Here is a 17,456-nt window from a genome sequence, read left to right as displayed (position 1 = left end):
AATGGACCTAGGGGCGACTTTACTCGTCGCTTTGGGGAAAGATGCTGTAATACATTTTGAGTATCGGCAGCACCAACTTCGCAACGATACGCACGACAAATCCCAGAAACCCATCAAGATTGATTCTTACAAAACTGGCTCCTCCGCTTTTTCTGACCCACTGGAACGCTCGTGGGATCATGGAAGCCTCGTATATGTTGCATGCGTTTTGCACTTGGTCGATTGTTGGGCGCGTTAGGTTGTTGTTGCTGGCGAGCGAGAGCAGTTGAGGAAGCATCTCAGCACAATCAGCCAATGCTTGATTGCCCCCCTGACCGCGATTCGGCTGCATTGCATGAATTGCATCACCCATGATCCACACTCGAGGGTGTCCCTGGCCGTTTCCTGCGTTCTGGCATCGCTTCCGCCAGTCCGCTTTGGGTTGCGTACTTGCTCGAAGCTGTGTAACGAGCATATCTGTCTGATCAGAGTCATCCGCCCCGACGCTGAGCAGTTGGTGGAACTCTGGCGCCCAGTCCTTGATTTGATCGAGACAGACTTCTCTGTGATTCCTGATTTCGGAAGCACTTTTGTAAGGAAGCGCGTTCACCGGGATGTTGAGGCCCCAGTAGAACGATGCCGCTTTTTCGTCGTAGCGCAACGCCGTCTTGGAGTCACCCGCTTGGTGCTTCGAATCTGATCTGTTTTCGTCGGGCAGGTAGAGAGCGTAGTACAGTGTGATGTCGTTGTGGAATACGATAATCGGACCTTTGCGCAATCTCGCAGGCATTTGCATCATTCGTTCGTATGGTAGGCCTCCTTTGGAAAGGAAAGACCAATGGCTATCTAAGAGATGAATGTTGTTCAGGCCAAGCTGCTTGTTTATCTGGGTCATTTGGTCAGCCTCACTTCACTCTCTTGTCTTGGCCACAAATCACCTACCTTGGAGTTCGCTCCATCGGCGCCGACAAGGACATCGCAGGTGTCATGAGAACCGTCCTGGAAATGAACTTTGACCTTCTCCGCTCCATCATCATCCTGGGAGACTATCTCGTAACGTTCGAAAGCTTTCCCATACTGTATCTTTTTGCTCTGTTTGATTGGCTCTAGGAGGATGTCTCTCAGCACCACTCTGTTGATGGCCGCGGACTTCGAGTACGACGGTACAACGGCCAAGTCAAAGATCTCGTCAAATTGCGTGGTATACAACGCTGGCGCTGTTGTTTGCAGGCCTGAAGACATGCCCATCTTGGACATGATCCTGTCGCGGTGCGCATCAGTCAAACATGCCTGAAAGCCTGCTTGTGCACCAGGACCCAGTCGGATCTGGTAGCCTTCTCGCTTGGAATCGGCTACGTCGCGCTCGTAGACCATGAAATCGACGTCGTTGTTGCGAAGCCCGTTGGCTAGCAGCGCACCTGAAAGGCCGCCGCCAACAATAATGACTTTGAAAGAGCCCATAACAACAGATTTGCTCCAAAGTGTAGGTTACGTATTAATGAGATGTTGTTGTCAGTATGCCAAGCTCAAAAAAAGAAGAAGGACCAGGACTTACAAGTGGTGTATGCCTGAAGCAGACACAAGCTTGGATTGTGCGACAAGAGACACAGTGTAACAACTAAATACTGATACGAATCAGATGGTGCAGGTTGGACCCCACCCACGCTTCGAGCGATCAGTTTCATCTATCCACGCGACGTTCTATTCGTCCCGCCGGCTGTCCCGCCGGCAGTCCCGCAACAGCTCCGCCAGCCGTGCGGGACCCCACGAAATTGCCGAGATATCTGTTTGGAAACGACCAACACCTACCTACGTACCCATTCAATTGGTGTATGGAACAAGGTTTTCGGATGTCTTTCGCTTCATTACAAGACAGTAATGGATCTAGGTCAAGTTCCTGCCGGCTTCACTTCACATAAGGGGAACCAGTGGTATATGCACAGATATTTTCCTTACCTTAGTACATGTGACATCAGCACGCTTCTCCTTCACTTACACAACATCCATCATGACAGGCACTACCATAGAGTGGTTCGGTGGGTATTTGCCATCGCCCCTTGCAGTTGCACAAGTTGATATCTACCAGGCGCAACGACGTATCGGCTTCGCACTCACGGAGTGACGATCTTCTTGGACACCTGGCTTGACCGACCTTCTGTTTTTCCAAAGTACCTCGACGTTACCGACGTGACTGAAGCAGACTACATATTTATCTCCCACGCCCACTTCGACCACCTACCCGGAGCCGATCGCATAGCCATTCAGACCGGCGCTATTGTCGTTGCGAATTGCGAAGCAATCAATCTCCTTCGCCTTGCGGGTGTTCCCGATGAACAACTTGTACCTGTGGCCGGCGGCGAGCGTATCCCGCTCTTCACGCGTGCCGTACGAGATCAAGCTCACCGTGACGAAGTGCCTACTGCTACAGCACTTCCAGGTCAATCGAAGTCTCCGCATCATACGCTGGCAGCACTCTCTGTGCATATTTGGCCCTCGCTGCATGCATTCTTGCCCGTCCCTCACCCTGACGTGATCGACACAAGCGAAGTATACACGGGCGAGACTACGCCTTACGCCTGCACGCTGGACATCACCCATGGCATGCGATATGGCCTTTTCCAGCTGGACAAGCTCGTACCGCCCGAACATATGAATGATGGGATGCGCTCTCTGGTGGCCTACCTCAACGATCGTAAGAAAAATGTGATGTCGCATTGCGACGGAGGTCAGCTCATGTTCAATTTCATCATCGGAGGCAATGGTCTGCTCTGGAGTGCTCATCTGGGAGCGTATGAAGGAATCGTCTCCAAAATTGAGCCGAAACCGAAGATTGCGATACTGGGCATCGCTGGACGGGCTAACCTCGACGGAAGGCCTTTCGATGGATCTGCTGCGCAATTCGCCCTGAAGCAAATTCATTGGCTCGATCAGCCAGAGACTGTCATTTGGTGCCTCCATGATGAGAGGTACGTTGGGTTCGCGGTACTAAAAAGTATGCGTAAGACTAACCGTTCCACAGTTGCGTTGCCCCTTACAGAATCGACGTCACAGGAGCTACAAAGAGTGTTGAGGCTGGGAGCACCTCCAAAATAATGACTCTGATTCATGGACAGTCTCAAGTCTTAGATATCTAGTTGTTCAACATTCATTTCTTCAATCTACCCGTATACCTTGATCATGATGTATCTTAATTCCACAGTGCCCTTTTTACCTTGTCTGACTGGCGAGTCAACGAATGTAGAATGTAGACTGTGAATGGTGGCTTCCAGAGTCTTGTTCTGAAGGATTCTGTCAATGATTGGAAAACGATCAGCAACTGAGGGTCCTAGACTTGTTATGTTTTCAGTGTTACGCTTGCATCTCAGTTCTCAGTGCAAGTAGTTAACACTAAATAATGTATCAACTACTGATAACTACCCGTACTGTTGAAACCTACAGGCTTGAGTCTACATGCTGCACACTTTCAAGCAAACTCTTCCCCGTTGTTATCTCCAACATAAGTTTAGCACAAGCTTCCATGAAGGACACAACAGCGTTTTTGACACCGTAGCATGTACCTCCCAGCAACCCCGGCAACCCACCCCTCCGAGCCAAAGTTCTAGTTCTGCTGCCTCTCTATGAGACCCGTTAATAGCCTTTGCTGTTCGTGACTCAAGCTTTCTGGTAGTCTTCGTGAACCTCGGCGCGAATCCCAGTCCCTTTATATCCCATCGTGAAGTTATCAACACGCTTGAGGTCTGATTCCTTGAGTGTCTTGTCTGCTGTGAACCGAAACCGACCCACCACCATTGCAAGCGTTAATGTAGCCTCCGCATAAGCAAGGTTAATACCGAGGCATTGCCTTGCGCCCTTGGAGAAAGTCACAAGATACTTCTCTAGATGCTTTCCATCATCAGTCAGCCAACGCTCTGGAATAAAGCTCCTTGCGTCTGCCCCCCAAATGCTTTCATCAAAGTGAACAGAATAAGCGGACATGCTGACGGAAGCCTACAAAATATCTTTAGTAATCATCCTAGAGGCCATGTTGCATGTTGCGTACCCCAGACGGAATGTGTTTTCCGTCGACAACTAGAGCCTCTGCTCCCATACCCGGCTTGGGCACAATCCTGGGCAGTCTTCCGGGGACTGCCATAGCATAGCGCAGCGCTTCTTTCACACAGCTAGACTAGTAACTGTTAGCTTGGCGCGACAATTCATCGGAGTACCCACTAGATACGGAAGCTGTTCGAGCTTTTGAAGCTCGTAGTCTTGCTCCCTGAGAAATCCAGCGTCTCTCAACTCCTTTCTCAGTCTAGTGTGCACAGCAGGTCTCTCAATGATTTGTTCGATAGCAACTGCAAGTGTTGTTGCCGTTGTGTCAGAACCTGCCACCAGAATATCGGTTGCTTCTCCCTGCAACTGTACATCGTCCAGCTCTGACAATTTGTCGAAGACTACAACGTGATCGAAGCTTTTTCCAGAGCTTTTCAGACGTCTGAACTTCGTAACAGTATCTGCAACAGCGAGAGGGAGGCCCTGGAGCCTTGCCGCCGATCTACTCAACTTCTCCGCAACAGCAGCTGGAACCCTGCTGATTACGACTCGAAGAATTGTGAAGTGCTCAATGTCCCAAAAGCTATTTGCGGCCAAGTCGAACGTCTCGAGGAATGGCGCATTGAAGGTGTTTGCTTCGGACTCAATGAGAAGGTTGAAGGATTCACCGAAGGCTACTTCTGTGATTACGTCTACTGTCAAACACCTATACTGAAGTTAGCATATATCCACCACGTGATTAGTAAGAAATATACCGAAAGGCCTGATAAAAGTTTATAGGTCCATTGAATCTCGTCTCTGAAATCCTCTTGCATAGAGTCGCGACCTTGGAAAACAATATTCCTTCTATTGACCGGATGGACATCTTTGAGAAGAAGTTGCTGAGCTGTTTCCGTCGCTGACGGTGCAATTCGACATCAGTCTCCACGAAAACTGAATGCGGTGTCATGAAAGCGCTGTAAAAATGGGCTTGTTTTTTGAATGTGTGTTGTTGTGAATATATGGTGTGGTATAGTGCGGAATCGGTGATGTGAATCTCGTTCGGAGCGATTCGAAGCGCGCGGGTATCTGTTCTGTTGTTAAGCCGGGTTTCCGTCAAAGATTGCACTTGAGCGTACTGTATTTCTTATGCAGTTCTTCAAAAATCTCCTCTGCACGACCACTCCTACTTTGACAGTAAAGCCACCACGTGGAGAGCGCCGCTCTGCGAGGGCCGGGGAAGGATGCCAGTGGATGAAAGTAAAGCAAGTAGATTGCTCGAAAGCTGCCCCAAAACAAGAATATTGCGATAAACCAAGTAGCCACTTCGAATGCAGAGAACCTTGCCAGGAAAGATCTAAACGCAGAAATCTCGCTGCTTAGGGAGGTAGGTCTTGTGTAGGAGAACATTTTGGTCGGTATTCAGAGTTGTTGTGACTGTTGATAGCAAAAGGGAAGCTCCGCGAGACTCGTCTGGGATGTCAAGTATATACACCACACCATGATACTCCAACGTTTCCACTTTGACATGACGACATGTCTGGGAGAACATCACATTTGCTAGCGCTCTTGCAGAGGAACTGAACATTCCCGAGCGGGCCGCCCTAGCGGCCGGCGGCTTAGCCCAAAGAAAAAGTATTTACCACGCGGGAACAAGGCCCCGACGGGCAAACTAGAGACGGCTAAGGGGGTGAATGGTTCCGGCGGGGTACGTTAGAGACGACTAAGGGAAGACTGATCCGACGGGGCGAATCCGTGCTCACCGCTGGGTAAGATACACTCAAATTCTATCTCCATGTCGAGAATTCTTACTTCAACGTTTGATTCACTACCTTATCCGGCAGCCGTAAGGAAGCGAGGTATTAGCATCATTTCACCTGCCGATTTTGAAGGGTTCTTTGAGATTCTAGACCTAGGTACAAGGTCTGACGTCTTGCCGGCAAAGACGAAGAAGCTTGGCCAGGCTTACAGCTTGCCGGATTACTTTTAGAAAAAGAAAAGGTGACGGCTGTTCTGGCCTGACTTCGTCTGTTAGATACACCAAAGAAAACGTATGCTTTCAGTGTCCAAAATTATCAGTCAGCGGAAGCTGGGTGAAATAAATGCCAGTCTCTGTTGCGCGGACACATAAGGACTGCATTGTTACTGACTGCCCCTGCTCTTCGCCAGGCAGTCGCTATTCAGGATGAGAGATCTTGCCAGCAGCTTATGAACAGGGCAATGTTTCCAATCAATTCAGCAGTGAGGCCAGCGAGAACAATGCCAGTTTCAGACACATTGAAGAGCAATCTGGCGACATCAAGGATCTGACGGCTCCTTTTAGAAGAAACCCTGCTGGACAGTACGCAACTTTTGGCTTCAAAATGAATATTACGACAAATAGTTTCCCTGCCAAATACCGACATATCAACGACGTATACGCGTGCATATCATACAGCTCCTTCATGTCCATTGTCTCAGTAACTTCGTAGACGCACCGTAACACAAGAGGCGACTAGTCTAGCCGACCTTCTAAAATAAGCGATGCCACTCAGGAGCCGCAATGCCCCTAACTGATGAGACCCGCTAGTATAGCCGCAGGGCTCCTAGCTGGTACAAGCGAGTATAGATTACTCCCCTGTCTGTATATGTATACTCTTTAGATGTCTCTTTAAGACTTAGTAACATTAACAAAGTCTACTACAACTCTAGTTTTACTACTACCTACTCCTAGCTAGCTAATACAGTAATTGCCATACGCCTATAGTGTGAACAGTAGTCATTAACTTCCAGCAGGTGTAGATCCACCCGCCCATAGAGCATATAGTCTTACACACTATAAACCTTCCCTAAGGAAGGTTCAACTATAAAGAGACATGCTTAACTTACCTGCCTTTTGCCTTTACTTCGCCTTTTCCTTTTGCTTCACTTGTTTCCTACTTCCTTACACGCTATAGCTGTGTAAGTTAGCAAGCCCTCTGCTGGCCTTCAGCTGAGAGTCACGTAAAGCTACACCGCACAGCTGTAGCCTTTGGTCCTGCTGTCGCGCAGCCCATCACACCTGTCAGCCTGCAACAGGCTGCCAGGAGGGCTGTGTCATGCATATTGAGCATTTTGATCCTTACCTTCCGTTTACACACTAAACGAAAGCGGAATACAACGATGCTCTAACTCCGATATACGTTACGTCAACTACAAACATTGTGATCACTAATCTTTTGTAACTTCTTATATGACTGATTACAAATCTGGTGTGTGGTCTGGCAGATAACAAGATCCGCTCCACACTATCACAAAGGGAGAAGAAGTGTCCTACCTTGTACCTTATCTTGCTTTCTTTATGATGATAAAGATAGCGGGTAATAAGTCAACTTTCAGTATCTCATCGGCTGCGGAATTGCTCCATGCTTTGCCAAAGGGAAGGTGGCTAATGCTAATTAGATTCATTTCTCGACAATGCCTAGAACCACATCCCAATCGAATGCTTGTATCGGCGATTTCGGAGTCAAGATGGATGTTTTAAGGCATGGGGACAATGGCGCGAGTCCGCAGTCGATCGGATACGAGAAGAATCCTGGTCAAAGTGTCGGTCTGAGGTCAATCACATTAGCTGAATGACACCTTCCTTTTTGAGGACAACACGAGGAGGACTCCAAACTTTGGGACTCCAAACTTTGGGATACGCCACCTATTAGTCCCATGATAAAAGCCGTCCGTCAGAGAGCAAGAGAACCTTCACATTTAGTGATCATACTCTTGTCAAGGATCACGAGGCGAAATAACGATGATCTTCAACACCTTCACTCATGCGGCTCTGCTTGCGTCCCTGTTTTCAAGCGCGAATGGCTCGCCTTTCCCCCTCACGACCAGGAACAGCGGCGTAGCGGTGTTGGATGTATTTGTTCCTTCAAGCCGTAATGATGACAAGTTTTACAACGTCAACGTTACCTTTAACGGACAAGCTGTTCCAGTGATGATTGACACCGGCTCCGGAGACCTGTTCGTCGCCTCCAACGAATGCCCCACGGATGATGCTCAGGATGGATGCTTCGGCCTCACTTCATCATACATAATCAAGGTGAGTAGCTGTAGCGCATGCTGTCTCCAGAGGCTCGCGACTGAGACGTCTAGCCAAACGACACCATCCTGTCCAACGAGACATTCTTCACAATCGTGGGCGAAGGAGCCGTTTATGGAAACCAATCTCTTTTGCGGACCGACTTCGGCGGGCTGTCGATACCTGATCTTGCCATTGGCTTGGTCTACGAGTCGGCCCTGAGGGAATTCCAAAACGACTCTTTCAGCGGCATTTTTGGCCTCAACATGAGAGCCGTTAGCCGTCAGCTACACTTCAACAACAGACTGCCGCCGATGGATGTGCTCTTGGCGAGTGAGAAGCTGAGAGAGCCCAAGTTCTCACTCAGTTTCCCGCGCCTTGGGGACCCCGACTCTGCAGAAGTTGGCAAGTTAACGCTGGGAGGACTCGGAGAAGAGGCTGCCGGTCACAATGTTACTTACGGGCCGGTATACAGCACGCCAAAGTGAGTTGGAAAGCCTGATCCCGCTCTTACTTTCCAAACACTACTGACTATATGGTTTCTTGCAGCTACAACTATGATGACTTTCCGCTGGATCGCCAAGGATGGACGGTCCATCTCGAAGGCGTCCGGGTCAATGGCGTCGAAATCAAAATGAGGGCCGGCTTGTTACTGCCAGACGGCAAGTATCTTTCAATGATCGACTCTGGCGGATCCTTGATGTACTTTCGTCCGGAGGAACTGGATGCCATTGCTGCCCAGTTCAAGGGTCCGATCCTCTATCCAGGCAACCGAGACATATACTTCGACTGCTCAATCCCGCAGCTGGTGGAACTGAAGTACTTCGGCGAGTGGTATGCGGTGGATCCGCTGGATCTTGTGATCCCCAGCGATCATGGATTGGTCAACGGCACAGAATACTGCCATGCTGCTCTGGGACAGTGGACGCGGACGTTTGGCGACTCCATCATCGGTCTCCCCTTTCTCCGCTCTGTTTTCTCCGTCTTCGACTACATCTCCAACGACCTAGTTCCTCAACCACGCGTAGGATTTGCAAGTCTGGTTGACAGCGCCGCTGCTGTTGCTAGATATTCTGATGTCTTACCCTCCCGTCTATTGTAGGCGTTACATCATTCTATCGACTGCGGAAAGTTGGGTGAATTGACAAGCCTTTTCAGAAATTTTGACGGCGCCTTACATCTCGCAGGAAATGTAATTCACTTCGGATCATTCAGGTTACTCAGACTAGTTCCTTTATACAACTACGTAATCTCCCAGCTAGCTGATGGCGGTATGGTTACATTTTGTTGTATCTTAGCTATGCCCAAGGAATCTCTGTCTTGTCCTGTGATTATTTTCCCGCTTTCCATCGGCGCCTGGCTCGATGCCGATGTTTGCTGTTGTCAGACAACCAGACTTCAGCTTGGATCTGCCGCCAGTCCATGATCTGGCAAGACTCGAATTCGGAGCACAGCCACGTATGGCCAAGTCTTTCTCTTCCAGCCTCAGGTCCTTTCAGGTCCTTTGCAGCTAATGTCGTATTGCTTACGTTCCATAAAGACAGTCATTGGACGAGTTGACTGCGAGGCAGTTTTGCTCCGTTGTGATGTCTCGAATGATTCAACCGCATGCCCGCTCATCCAGTGTCACAAGATGGCTGGTTGGACCGACAAACGAGCTGGAGTCTATCTACTGCAGGTAGACGGCGCGGGCCTTGGGCCTAAACCATTATCACCCTTTCCCCGCAAAGCTCTCAGGCCTAGTCTCAGTCCAATGCTACATCGACCTGACACTAGCTTCAATATCAAGGCAATACGAGCTAGGCGAATGATGTCCTTCTGCACTTCTCATAGGGCCATAGGACAGACCATTGCCAGCTGAAGCACGATTGGTTCGGAGGCTTTTACCGACTAGCAATCCAGGACGGCCACCTTTTGTCATGGTTTCAGCGCACTCCACATTCGATATAGTAGCATTGTTGTAGTACAACCTGACTGCTCATGCGTTCAGGCTTATGGTTCCCTTTGTAAGACCTCCTGTGCCCAGAGCTTACTCTATGGCTCACAGCCCTATCCATGCTATCATCCAGGTACTCGCGTAGGTCGGCCACTCCAAGTCCAGTCTCATGGAACTAAGAGCGAGCCTCGGACTGAAGAAAGTTCGACGAACAAGACATGAAGAGATGCTTTAAGTCTGTGTCTAACGCTCAAAGTAGCCTCAGGTGCATATAGTTGGCATGCAATGAGTGCCACCTCATCAGACATGCACATAAACCCCGCAGAAAGTACATATGTGGGTTGTGATGTCTCTGATTCAGCTGAAGCAACTTCATAGCAATGTAACGTCAAGTAATTTTCAGTTAAACGAATTGCGTAAGACGGACAGTCCGTTGTCCCTTTGCCTCGCAGATTCCTTTGCCACTGCTGATTTCGTATCGATATGAGCGCAAAGCACAGTCAAGATGTGTATATAAGCGGCCGAAGTTCCCTCTACAGCTATCTTGTTGAACGAAATCAACATAACATCCATCTCAAAAACACACCTCGCCTTGAGTTGTCAGAAATCCTGTTGGCACAAGCTACAAGTATGGTTCAAGAGCCTTCAAAACAACCCTCCCTACCTTCCCACATGCAAAGGCCAAAACACTAACGGGGCTTACCGTACACAGACCAGAAAAATGCGCTTCACCGCAGCCCTGACTCTTGTCTTCCTCACCGCGACAGCCCACGCCGGCGTCTCTCAGCCTGCGGAGCCCTACGCTCTGGCTGGGCGAACTGATAGCGACGAACTCGTGCCCTTGCTGGAGAAGAAGGAAGAGTTGGGCCTGGAGAAACGGGCCTGTAACTACAACGGATGCAAATGCAATAGCCGTGGCAAGCAGCTGACGGTCTGCGGCAACTGCGTGTGGTCCGATAACAGCGCCTACGTCGTGACCACCAAGCGGGTCAGCAACCACATCTTCGAGTGCTCGCCCAGCGGCAACTGCTGCTCCTATGGGTATGCCTCGGACTGCGGCGGCTCCGGTGCTCGTTGCAGAGTCAACTAGGGACCTTCACACCAATTTTCTGAAGGGGCTCAAGGGGTTGGGAGCAAGAGCCAGACTAGGGCTGTTTGTCTTCTCGTTAACCGCCGTACGTGTTTGAAAGCGTCGTCTCATGTCTGTCTTTAACCTCGCTCGTCTCGGTTTGGATTGAGGGATGTCAAATTGATAGGAAACAAATAGGACAAAAATCATTGGAGGCAAAGATGGACTCATGCATGAGTGAAGTGCGTACAGTTGCATGTTCCTGGTTCGAGACATGTAAAAGGCAAGAGGAGACGAGTCCGAACCTAAAAATAGGGAACTGAATGACGTTCTGACATGTAAGAGAAGCAAACTTAGCCGACTTGCGCCCGTAGCTGGTCGCAGCTGGCGAGTAATATGCTTTTGGACCTTGCCGTTAAAATGGCCGGAGCTGCAGGAATAGGCATTCTTCCCAAGGAAATTTTATCACAGCAACAGCTTCCTCTGCAACTTCGGAGTGAAATTTACAGTTTCTCTGGCAAGTCGAATCGATCAGACCGCCGACTTAAGCTGAGGTTTGTGAGGGGTCTTCCTCCCTTTCGCGTTAGGCGGAAAGCTCTCAAACGGGCAAGACGAAACGAGGTCGGACATTGCATAAAGTAAGAGACTGCACCCCGGTTAATGAGTTACGGGGGCTTACCCCGCGCCCTTGCGTTTACCAGGTGGGGTTCAAAATCTGTCGCTCCCACCACCATCTTCACCACACACGCGAAATCTAGTATGCCAAGATGGCTGCCCAAGTTCCCACAGAAGCTTTGAAGAAGCTCAACGGTATGCGCTCTCGCTCGACGATTGCTCCAGCTACCGGTCTCAGTAGGCTAACCAGCACCACCCAGTGGGAGAGCCTGCGACGAACGGCAAGGCGGCGAAGCCCGAGGAGGGAAATGGCGTTGACCACGACAGCGACGACTCAGATGAGGAGGGCGAGGAGGTAGCGGCGCCTGCCGCCGGCGGCGCGGCCAAGAAGAAGAAGAAAAACAAGAAGAAGAAGAAGAAGAAGTCCCCGACCGCCCAGTCCGACCCGCCTCGCGTGCTCATGTCGTCGCTATTCCCCAACAAGAACTACCCTAAGGGCCAGGAGGAGGAGTACCGCGACGAGAACCTCTGGCGCACGACAAACGAGGAGAAGCGGCATCTCGACAACCTCAACAACGACTTCCTTACCGACTACCGCGAGGCCGCCGAGATCCACCGCCAGGTCCGCCAGTGGGCCCAGAAGAACATCAAGCCCGGCCAGACTCTCACCGAGATTGCCGAGGGCATCGAGGATGGCGTGCGTGCGCTGACCGGACACCCGGGAATCGAGGAGGGCGACGCCTACAAGGGCGGCATGGGATTCCCCTGCGGCCTGTCTCTCAATCACTGCGCGGCTCATTACACGCCCAACGCCGGCAACAAGATGGTGCTCTCGCAAGGGGACGTCATGAAGGTCGATTTTGGCGTGCACGTCAACGGACGTATCGTCGACAGCGCCTTCACCATGGCATTTGAGCCGCAGTACGACAACCTGCTGGCCGCCGTCAAGGACGCGACCAATGCCGGTGTCAAGGAGGCCGGCATCGACGTGCGCGTCGGAGACGTTGGAGGCGTCATCCAGGAGGTCATGGAGAGCTACGAGGTGGAGATTGACGGCACGACGTACCCCGTCAAGTCGATCCGCAACCTCAACGGCCACACGATCGAGCGCTGGAGCATCCACGGCACCAAGAGCGTGCCAATCGTCAAGAGCAACGACACGACCAAGATGGAAGAGGGCGATGTTTTCGCCGTCGAGACGTTCGGCAGCACGGGCAACGGATACGTTCGTGAAGACATGGAGGTGTCTCACTACGCCAGACGTGGAGAGGGCCACGCCGCGCTGCGTTTAGACTCGGCTAAGAGACTGCTGAACGTCATCAACAAGAATTTTGGCACGCTGCCTTTCTGCCGGCGGTACTTGGATCGTCTGGGACAGGACAAGTACCTTTTGGGAGTAAGTTCGCAGACGCTCGCATCTGCGTCGAATCATAAGCTGACCGCACAACAGTTGAACAATCTCGTGTCTAGCGGCATTGTCGAGGCCTACCCGCCCTTGTGTGACAAGAAGGGCTCCTACACTGCTCAGTTCGAGCACGTAAGTACCACAACGATGCGTTGGATGAGATCCAAGCTGACAGAGTGCCACAGACGATCCTGCTCAGGCCAAACGTGAAGGAAGTAATCAGCCGAGGAGAGGACTACTAGGCGGTGTGGAACCTGGTGAAGGATGGGCATTGTCATGGGTTTCTTTTCACTCAATCGAGACTATCATTCAGATATATAACAAAAATCCAAGCAATCGAATCCAATTACCGGCGGACATAGTGCTCATGCAAGGGAACCAAAGCTTGCGAAGCCAAAGCAGATAGGCATGTGTAGTAAAGTTCATTGCGTGGGATAGCAGCATGCTAAGGCTCGTAAATGCGTTTTGATAACGGTTATATTGACTTTTTCTCATATACCGAGTTCGCTGTTTCCCAAGGACACCTCAAGCCTGTATACATCTGCCTTGCAATACGAGCTTTGCTTGTCGAGAGAAGATGAGCTATGGTCCGCCAAATAACGCCGAAGCCGTGCCCATCATAGCCTCACGCCAGATTTGGATTTAGACGGTGTACAAAAAAGACTCAATGAAAACTACACTAATGGTGATCGAGGTCATAATCCACTTGAACAGCCGCGGCCCTATACCCGGAATACCCTCCCGTACCCGGATCGGAGACGATTCCCGAAATGACGGAGCTGTCATCATGACCGGCGCGGATCATCTGGTGAAAGCAGGACCGGTATGCTTCGACATCCTCATCGATCACGGAATCCACGCACATCTGTCTCCTCACCGATCGAAACCCCGGATGATGTCAGACGCCGCCACCCACGACCCGAAATGGAACCCCCTCAGGCCCCCCGCACATGACATGAACACAGGTGCGAGCGCGAATGTTCGAATAGAACGAGCCACACAAAACGGAGCGATTACCGAGATATTGCCAGAGGACCCTTGATGCCACTTGAGGCTGAAAAAAGTGGTCACCATGGCGTCAAGCGGCGTTGGTCAGAAGGGTTGTAAGGGGCAAAGATCACAGGCCGATCCAAAAACCTGTTTCTCCACCCTCTTCTGCTCACCGGCCCAACGCTCCCACTGGTCGGTGACCACTGTTTTCTTTTCTCCACTAGCTAATCCCCGTATGTCTCCAGGGTCCGATCGGCGGCGTCCAGAAGCACGGAGAAGAGTAACCACGACGCCCATCCCGTCCCGTCTCTTGGACCTCTGTGGCTTTGGTCGCCCTCAGCTAGCGTAAGAGGCGTTCGGCCGCGTTCGGCTGTGGGAGATGCTGTGGGAGCTGCTGTGGCAGGTGGAATCTTGGCACATCTTTTCTGCTTCTCGGGCTGTGAGAGACCGAAAGATTCCTGTTGCCACGGGCTAGGCGAAAGTCTGAGAGCTTTGGGCCTTTCCCTCCCTCCCTCTCTTCGCCGGCTAACTTTTCTCGATGAAATGACTTAACAGCCAATCAGAGCATGAGACTTGCTCCACCAGGAAGCCAATCACATGCAACCAGCGACCGCCGGCGGCCGTTCCGGTGCACCGTCTCCGACGTTTTCCATCAGTCCATGCGCGCTATACCCGAAACAGGAAGATAGACGAGGCGAGAGGCCCTGAGCCGAGCCATACAGCGCGCTCCCTGCCCTCTGGACGTGTCCAGTGTCGTGCTTGCGTGCCTCGCAGCGCTGCGAGATTCGCACGCGCCACCCCGAATACCCAGTCTTTCTCCGGAGTACCAGCTGGGGTTGTGCAGCGGCCATCAGCAGCCCAGACGCTGAGAGAAATTTCCAGCAGCCTAGAACCTTGCCGAGACTGAGGTCGCCCCGAACCCGCCCATCTTTGCCACGCTCTGGTTGGCCAGATCCCATGTAGCTTCCTAAAAAACCCGCACACGACACCCGATCCACTCCCAGGCCTACCGAAGCTCGCTGTTGCCTCTTACTTTTTTTCCATCTCTTCCTCCCCCTCGCTCCCACTAGCAAGGTTTACCTCGCCCTTGTCGCTAATATTTTTCCCATCCCTTTATTATCAACAATCGCCTCCTTCTACTTTTCACTTTCGGAGCAATTCGACTCATCATTGTCGCTTGACACTAAAAACACAAACAACCCAAACAACCAACAGCTCAGCTTCGTCCACCTATTTCGAGCTTGCTGGCCACGACTTCTACGACCTCTCCACGATATCCAACCGATAGACATCAGCTATTCGAGATCTTCGAAAAAGCACAAGGCCAAAGAAAAACAAGATACTGGTCCGACTTCGCGAGAGCTGCTCCAGCCCTTGGCCACCCAAGAGAACAATCCTCCACCCGACACATCCACCACCACATTCACAATGAAGGTCTTTTCTAACGCGGTGACCTTTAACTACTCCTGGGAGGAGGTCTCCGCCGCCAACTGGCGGAAATACTGCCCGTGGAACGACAAGACGACGCACGTGATCGCCGTCGACACCATCAACCGCAGCGTCGACCCGGCCACGGGGATCCTCCGCACTGAGCGCCTCATCACCTGCAAGCAGTCTGCGCCCAAATGGTTCGCCTCGCTCGTCGGTGGTGCCAGCGCCGGCGGCGACCCGGACGTCTCGCAGGTTTTTGAGACGTCTTACGTCGACCCGGCCAAGAAGACCGTCACCATGGTCTCCCAGAATCTCACCTTCTCCAACCTCATTTCCGTTCAGGAGTCGGTCGTCTACAAGCCCATCAGCGCCACTCAGACCCAGTTCGTCCAGGACGCCCAGATTACCGCCCTTTGCGGCGGCTGGCAGCGGATCAAGAACGGTATCGAGGACCAGTGCGTGTCCCGCTTCCGCGACAATGCCCAGAAGGGTAAGGAAGGCTTCGAGATGGTGCTGGCCATGAGCAGGAGGGTGTTCGCCGAGGAGCGCGAGCGCGAGATGCGTGTCCGCCAGGGCATTGCGGCATAATCTTCTCTTGTCCAGAGAGGGAATGCCTCGGAGTTCCGAACGGTACGACCGCGACTCAACGGGTTCCCTACTCTCCCTTCTCGACAAGACTACTTGCGTTGCAGCGTTTCCTCGTCGATTTCTGTACAGCGGGCAGCATGATTCTGGAAAAAAAAGGGCGGTTACGGAAAACAGGGTTTTAGAACGGCGTTCAGACATCGGATTTTTTTGGGGTAGACACAACCATCCCCCGAGGGCCTCAAGTCTCAGCTGAGGCTCTCGATTGTACAAAGTTTTTTCGGAGTTTGGGAATACCCCTACACGATCAGAGCACTCGAGGAGGGTGCGGTTTTACACACCAAAAAAGAAGCATCTCCCAGTCTCTGGACTAGAATTAGAGTGTCCTTTTTTAGAAATAATAGACCACCCACACCACACACTACACGCGCAACCACCAGTCAGCAAACCTTCAATCGTGACATGTATGGTTGTATTTACTCTAATCCGTCCATGGTAATGTGCAGTTTCGACCGGGTATTATCTCTCACTTCCCCATCCGACCTCGGCACTTTTCCTCGTACCGCACCAGCAGCTGCCTTGTGTCGCGATCCAGCGCCGCGTCGCTCCCGTCCAGGACCCGCCTCGCGAACCTCGCGGCCTCCTCGAACCGGCGGAGGAAGTACAGCTCCTCCACGGCGTGCAGCAGCTCTTGCAGCGCCGGCTTGCTGGTCTTTTGAGCAACGGCGGCCAGGGGCAGCTCGATCTTCTGCCATATCTGTAGCGAACGGAGGGTTTCCCCAAGTCAGTCGAGCCGATCTGAATTGGGGGCCCGGCCCTCGAGGCCGGGGGTGGGAAGCCAGCGGTGTTTGGGTAGTATGTCGGGTGCTCATCCGAAGGGATAGACTTTAAAAAAGCAAAAGGAAAAAACCCCACCCCAAGCACCTCTTCTCCCGAACTTTCAGTGCATGTCCAAGGCCAAGCCCGGATGCCGACGGCATTGAGACGACCCAAAGGTTTATTGCCAAGGGGAAGGGGAAAAGAAGGTGACTCACATCACCGTCTTGCAAGTTGACTCTGTACGTGGCCCTGAGCTCCTGGAACTCCTCCTCCGACTGCCAGTCTCTGGGCCTCTCCTTGGCCTTGGCCGCCTCCTCCGAAATCAGGCCCTCCTCGTCCGAGTCATCGATGGCGATGCTGAACAGGCCTCCGTCTTCGTCGGACATCTCGCTCTTCTTAACGCGGGCCGGCGACGCGAAATGTGGTGTCCAAAAATCTTCTCCTCGGCTTCACGCTGGCTGGCCTGGGCAACGTGAGTTGAGAAGAGGGGAGAAGTCCTAGTCGAGTCGGCGTCGGGTGTCGTGGAGGAACTTCGGTGCTTTCACGGGGTTTACTACCAATGCACCAAAAAAGAAGAGAT

General features: G+C 51.8%; 8 protein-coding genes across 8 annotated transcripts; 5 read left to right on the top strand and 3 right to left on the bottom strand.

Annotated features, from left to right (window-relative positions):
- On the bottom strand, window positions 1-1,441 carry CDEST_13844 (Putative FAD-binding domain, FAD/NAD(P)-binding domain superfamily). The gene is made up of 2 exons (XM_062930000.1): window positions 922-1,441; window positions 1-865 (listed from the first exon to the last, which is right to left on the bottom strand). The coding sequence occupies exons 1-2, from the start codon at window positions 1,438-1,440 to the stop codon at window positions 20-22; spliced, it is 1,365 nt and encodes a 454-aa protein (XP_062786051.1). The 5' UTR covers window position 1,441; the 3' UTR covers window positions 1-19.
- A 546-nt stretch (window positions 1,442-1,987) lies between these two features.
- CDEST_13843 (Putative ribonuclease Z/Hydroxyacylglutathione hydrolase) lies at window positions 1,988-3,072 on the top strand (the record flags this gene model as incomplete). Its single annotated transcript, XM_062929999.1, has 2 exons — window positions 1,988-2,015; window positions 2,066-3,072. 2 exons carry the CDS (start codon window positions 1,988-1,990, stop codon window positions 3,070-3,072), a joined length of 1,035 nt encoding a protein of 344 aa, XP_062786050.1.
- Window positions 3,073-3,630: 558 nt separating this feature from the next.
- Window positions 3,631-5,400, bottom strand: CDEST_13842 (Putative cytochrome P450; the record flags this gene model as incomplete). The annotated part of the gene is made up of 5 exons (XM_062929998.1): window positions 3,631-3,966; window positions 4,019-4,144; window positions 4,189-4,717; window positions 4,767-5,079; window positions 5,130-5,400. The coding sequence occupies 5 exons, from the start codon at window positions 5,398-5,400 to the stop codon at window positions 3,631-3,633; spliced, it is 1,575 nt and encodes a 524-aa protein (XP_062786049.1).
- A 2,280-nt stretch (window positions 5,401-7,680) lies between these two features.
- CDEST_13841 (Putative aspartic peptidase A1 family, aspartic peptidase domain superfamily) lies at window positions 7,681-9,344 on the top strand. The gene is made up of 3 exons (XM_062929997.1): window positions 7,681-8,047; window positions 8,101-8,510; window positions 8,576-9,344. Exons 1-3 carry the CDS (start codon window positions 7,754-7,756, stop codon window positions 9,126-9,128), a joined length of 1,257 nt encoding a protein of 418 aa, XP_062786048.1. The 5' UTR covers window positions 7,681-7,753; the 3' UTR covers window positions 9,129-9,344.
- Window positions 9,345-10,683: 1,339 nt separating this feature from the next.
- On the top strand, window positions 10,684-11,052 carry CDEST_13840 (uncharacterized protein; the record flags this gene model as incomplete). The annotated part of the gene is made up of 1 exon (XM_062929996.1): window positions 10,684-11,052. One exon carries the CDS (start codon window positions 10,684-10,686, stop codon window positions 11,050-11,052), a length of 369 nt encoding a protein of 122 aa, XP_062786047.1.
- Window positions 11,053-11,743: 691 nt separating this feature from the next.
- On the top strand, window positions 11,744-13,948 carry CDEST_13839 (Putative peptidase M24, creatinase/aminopeptidase, winged helix-like DNA-binding domain superfamily). The gene is made up of 4 exons (XM_062929995.1): window positions 11,744-11,841; window positions 11,907-13,042; window positions 13,097-13,183; window positions 13,237-13,948. Exons 1-4 carry the CDS (start codon window positions 11,799-11,801, stop codon window positions 13,291-13,293), a joined length of 1,323 nt encoding a protein of 440 aa, XP_062786046.1. The 5' UTR covers window positions 11,744-11,798; the 3' UTR covers window positions 13,294-13,948.
- A 1,191-nt stretch (window positions 13,949-15,139) lies between these two features.
- CDEST_13838 (Putative PRELI/MSF1 domain, Slowmo/Ups family protein) lies at window positions 15,140-16,140 on the top strand. Its single transcript, XM_062929994.1, has one exon. It carries the CDS (start codon window positions 15,470-15,472, stop codon window positions 16,058-16,060), a length of 591 nt encoding a protein of 196 aa, XP_062786045.1. The 5' UTR covers window positions 15,140-15,469; the 3' UTR covers window positions 16,061-16,140.
- Window position 16,141: 1 nt separating this feature from the next.
- Window positions 16,142-17,455, bottom strand: CDEST_13837 (uncharacterized protein). The gene is made up of 3 exons (XM_062929993.1): window positions 17,092-17,455; window positions 16,538-16,814; window positions 16,142-16,478 (listed from the first exon to the last, which is right to left on the bottom strand). Exons 1-2 carry the CDS (start codon window positions 17,260-17,262, stop codon window positions 16,584-16,586), a joined length of 402 nt encoding a protein of 133 aa, XP_062786044.1. The 5' UTR covers window positions 17,263-17,455; the 3' UTR covers window positions 16,142-16,478; window positions 16,538-16,583.
- Window position 17,456: the final 1 nt, after the last annotated feature.

Source organism: Colletotrichum destructivum, chromosome 9, assembly GCF_034447905.1.
Source record: "Colletotrichum destructivum chromosome 9, complete sequence".
Lineage (NCBI taxonomy): Eukaryota > Fungi > Ascomycota > Sordariomycetes > Glomerellales > Glomerellaceae > Colletotrichum > Colletotrichum destructivum.
This window is presented reverse-complemented; position numbering and strand designations above follow the sequence as displayed.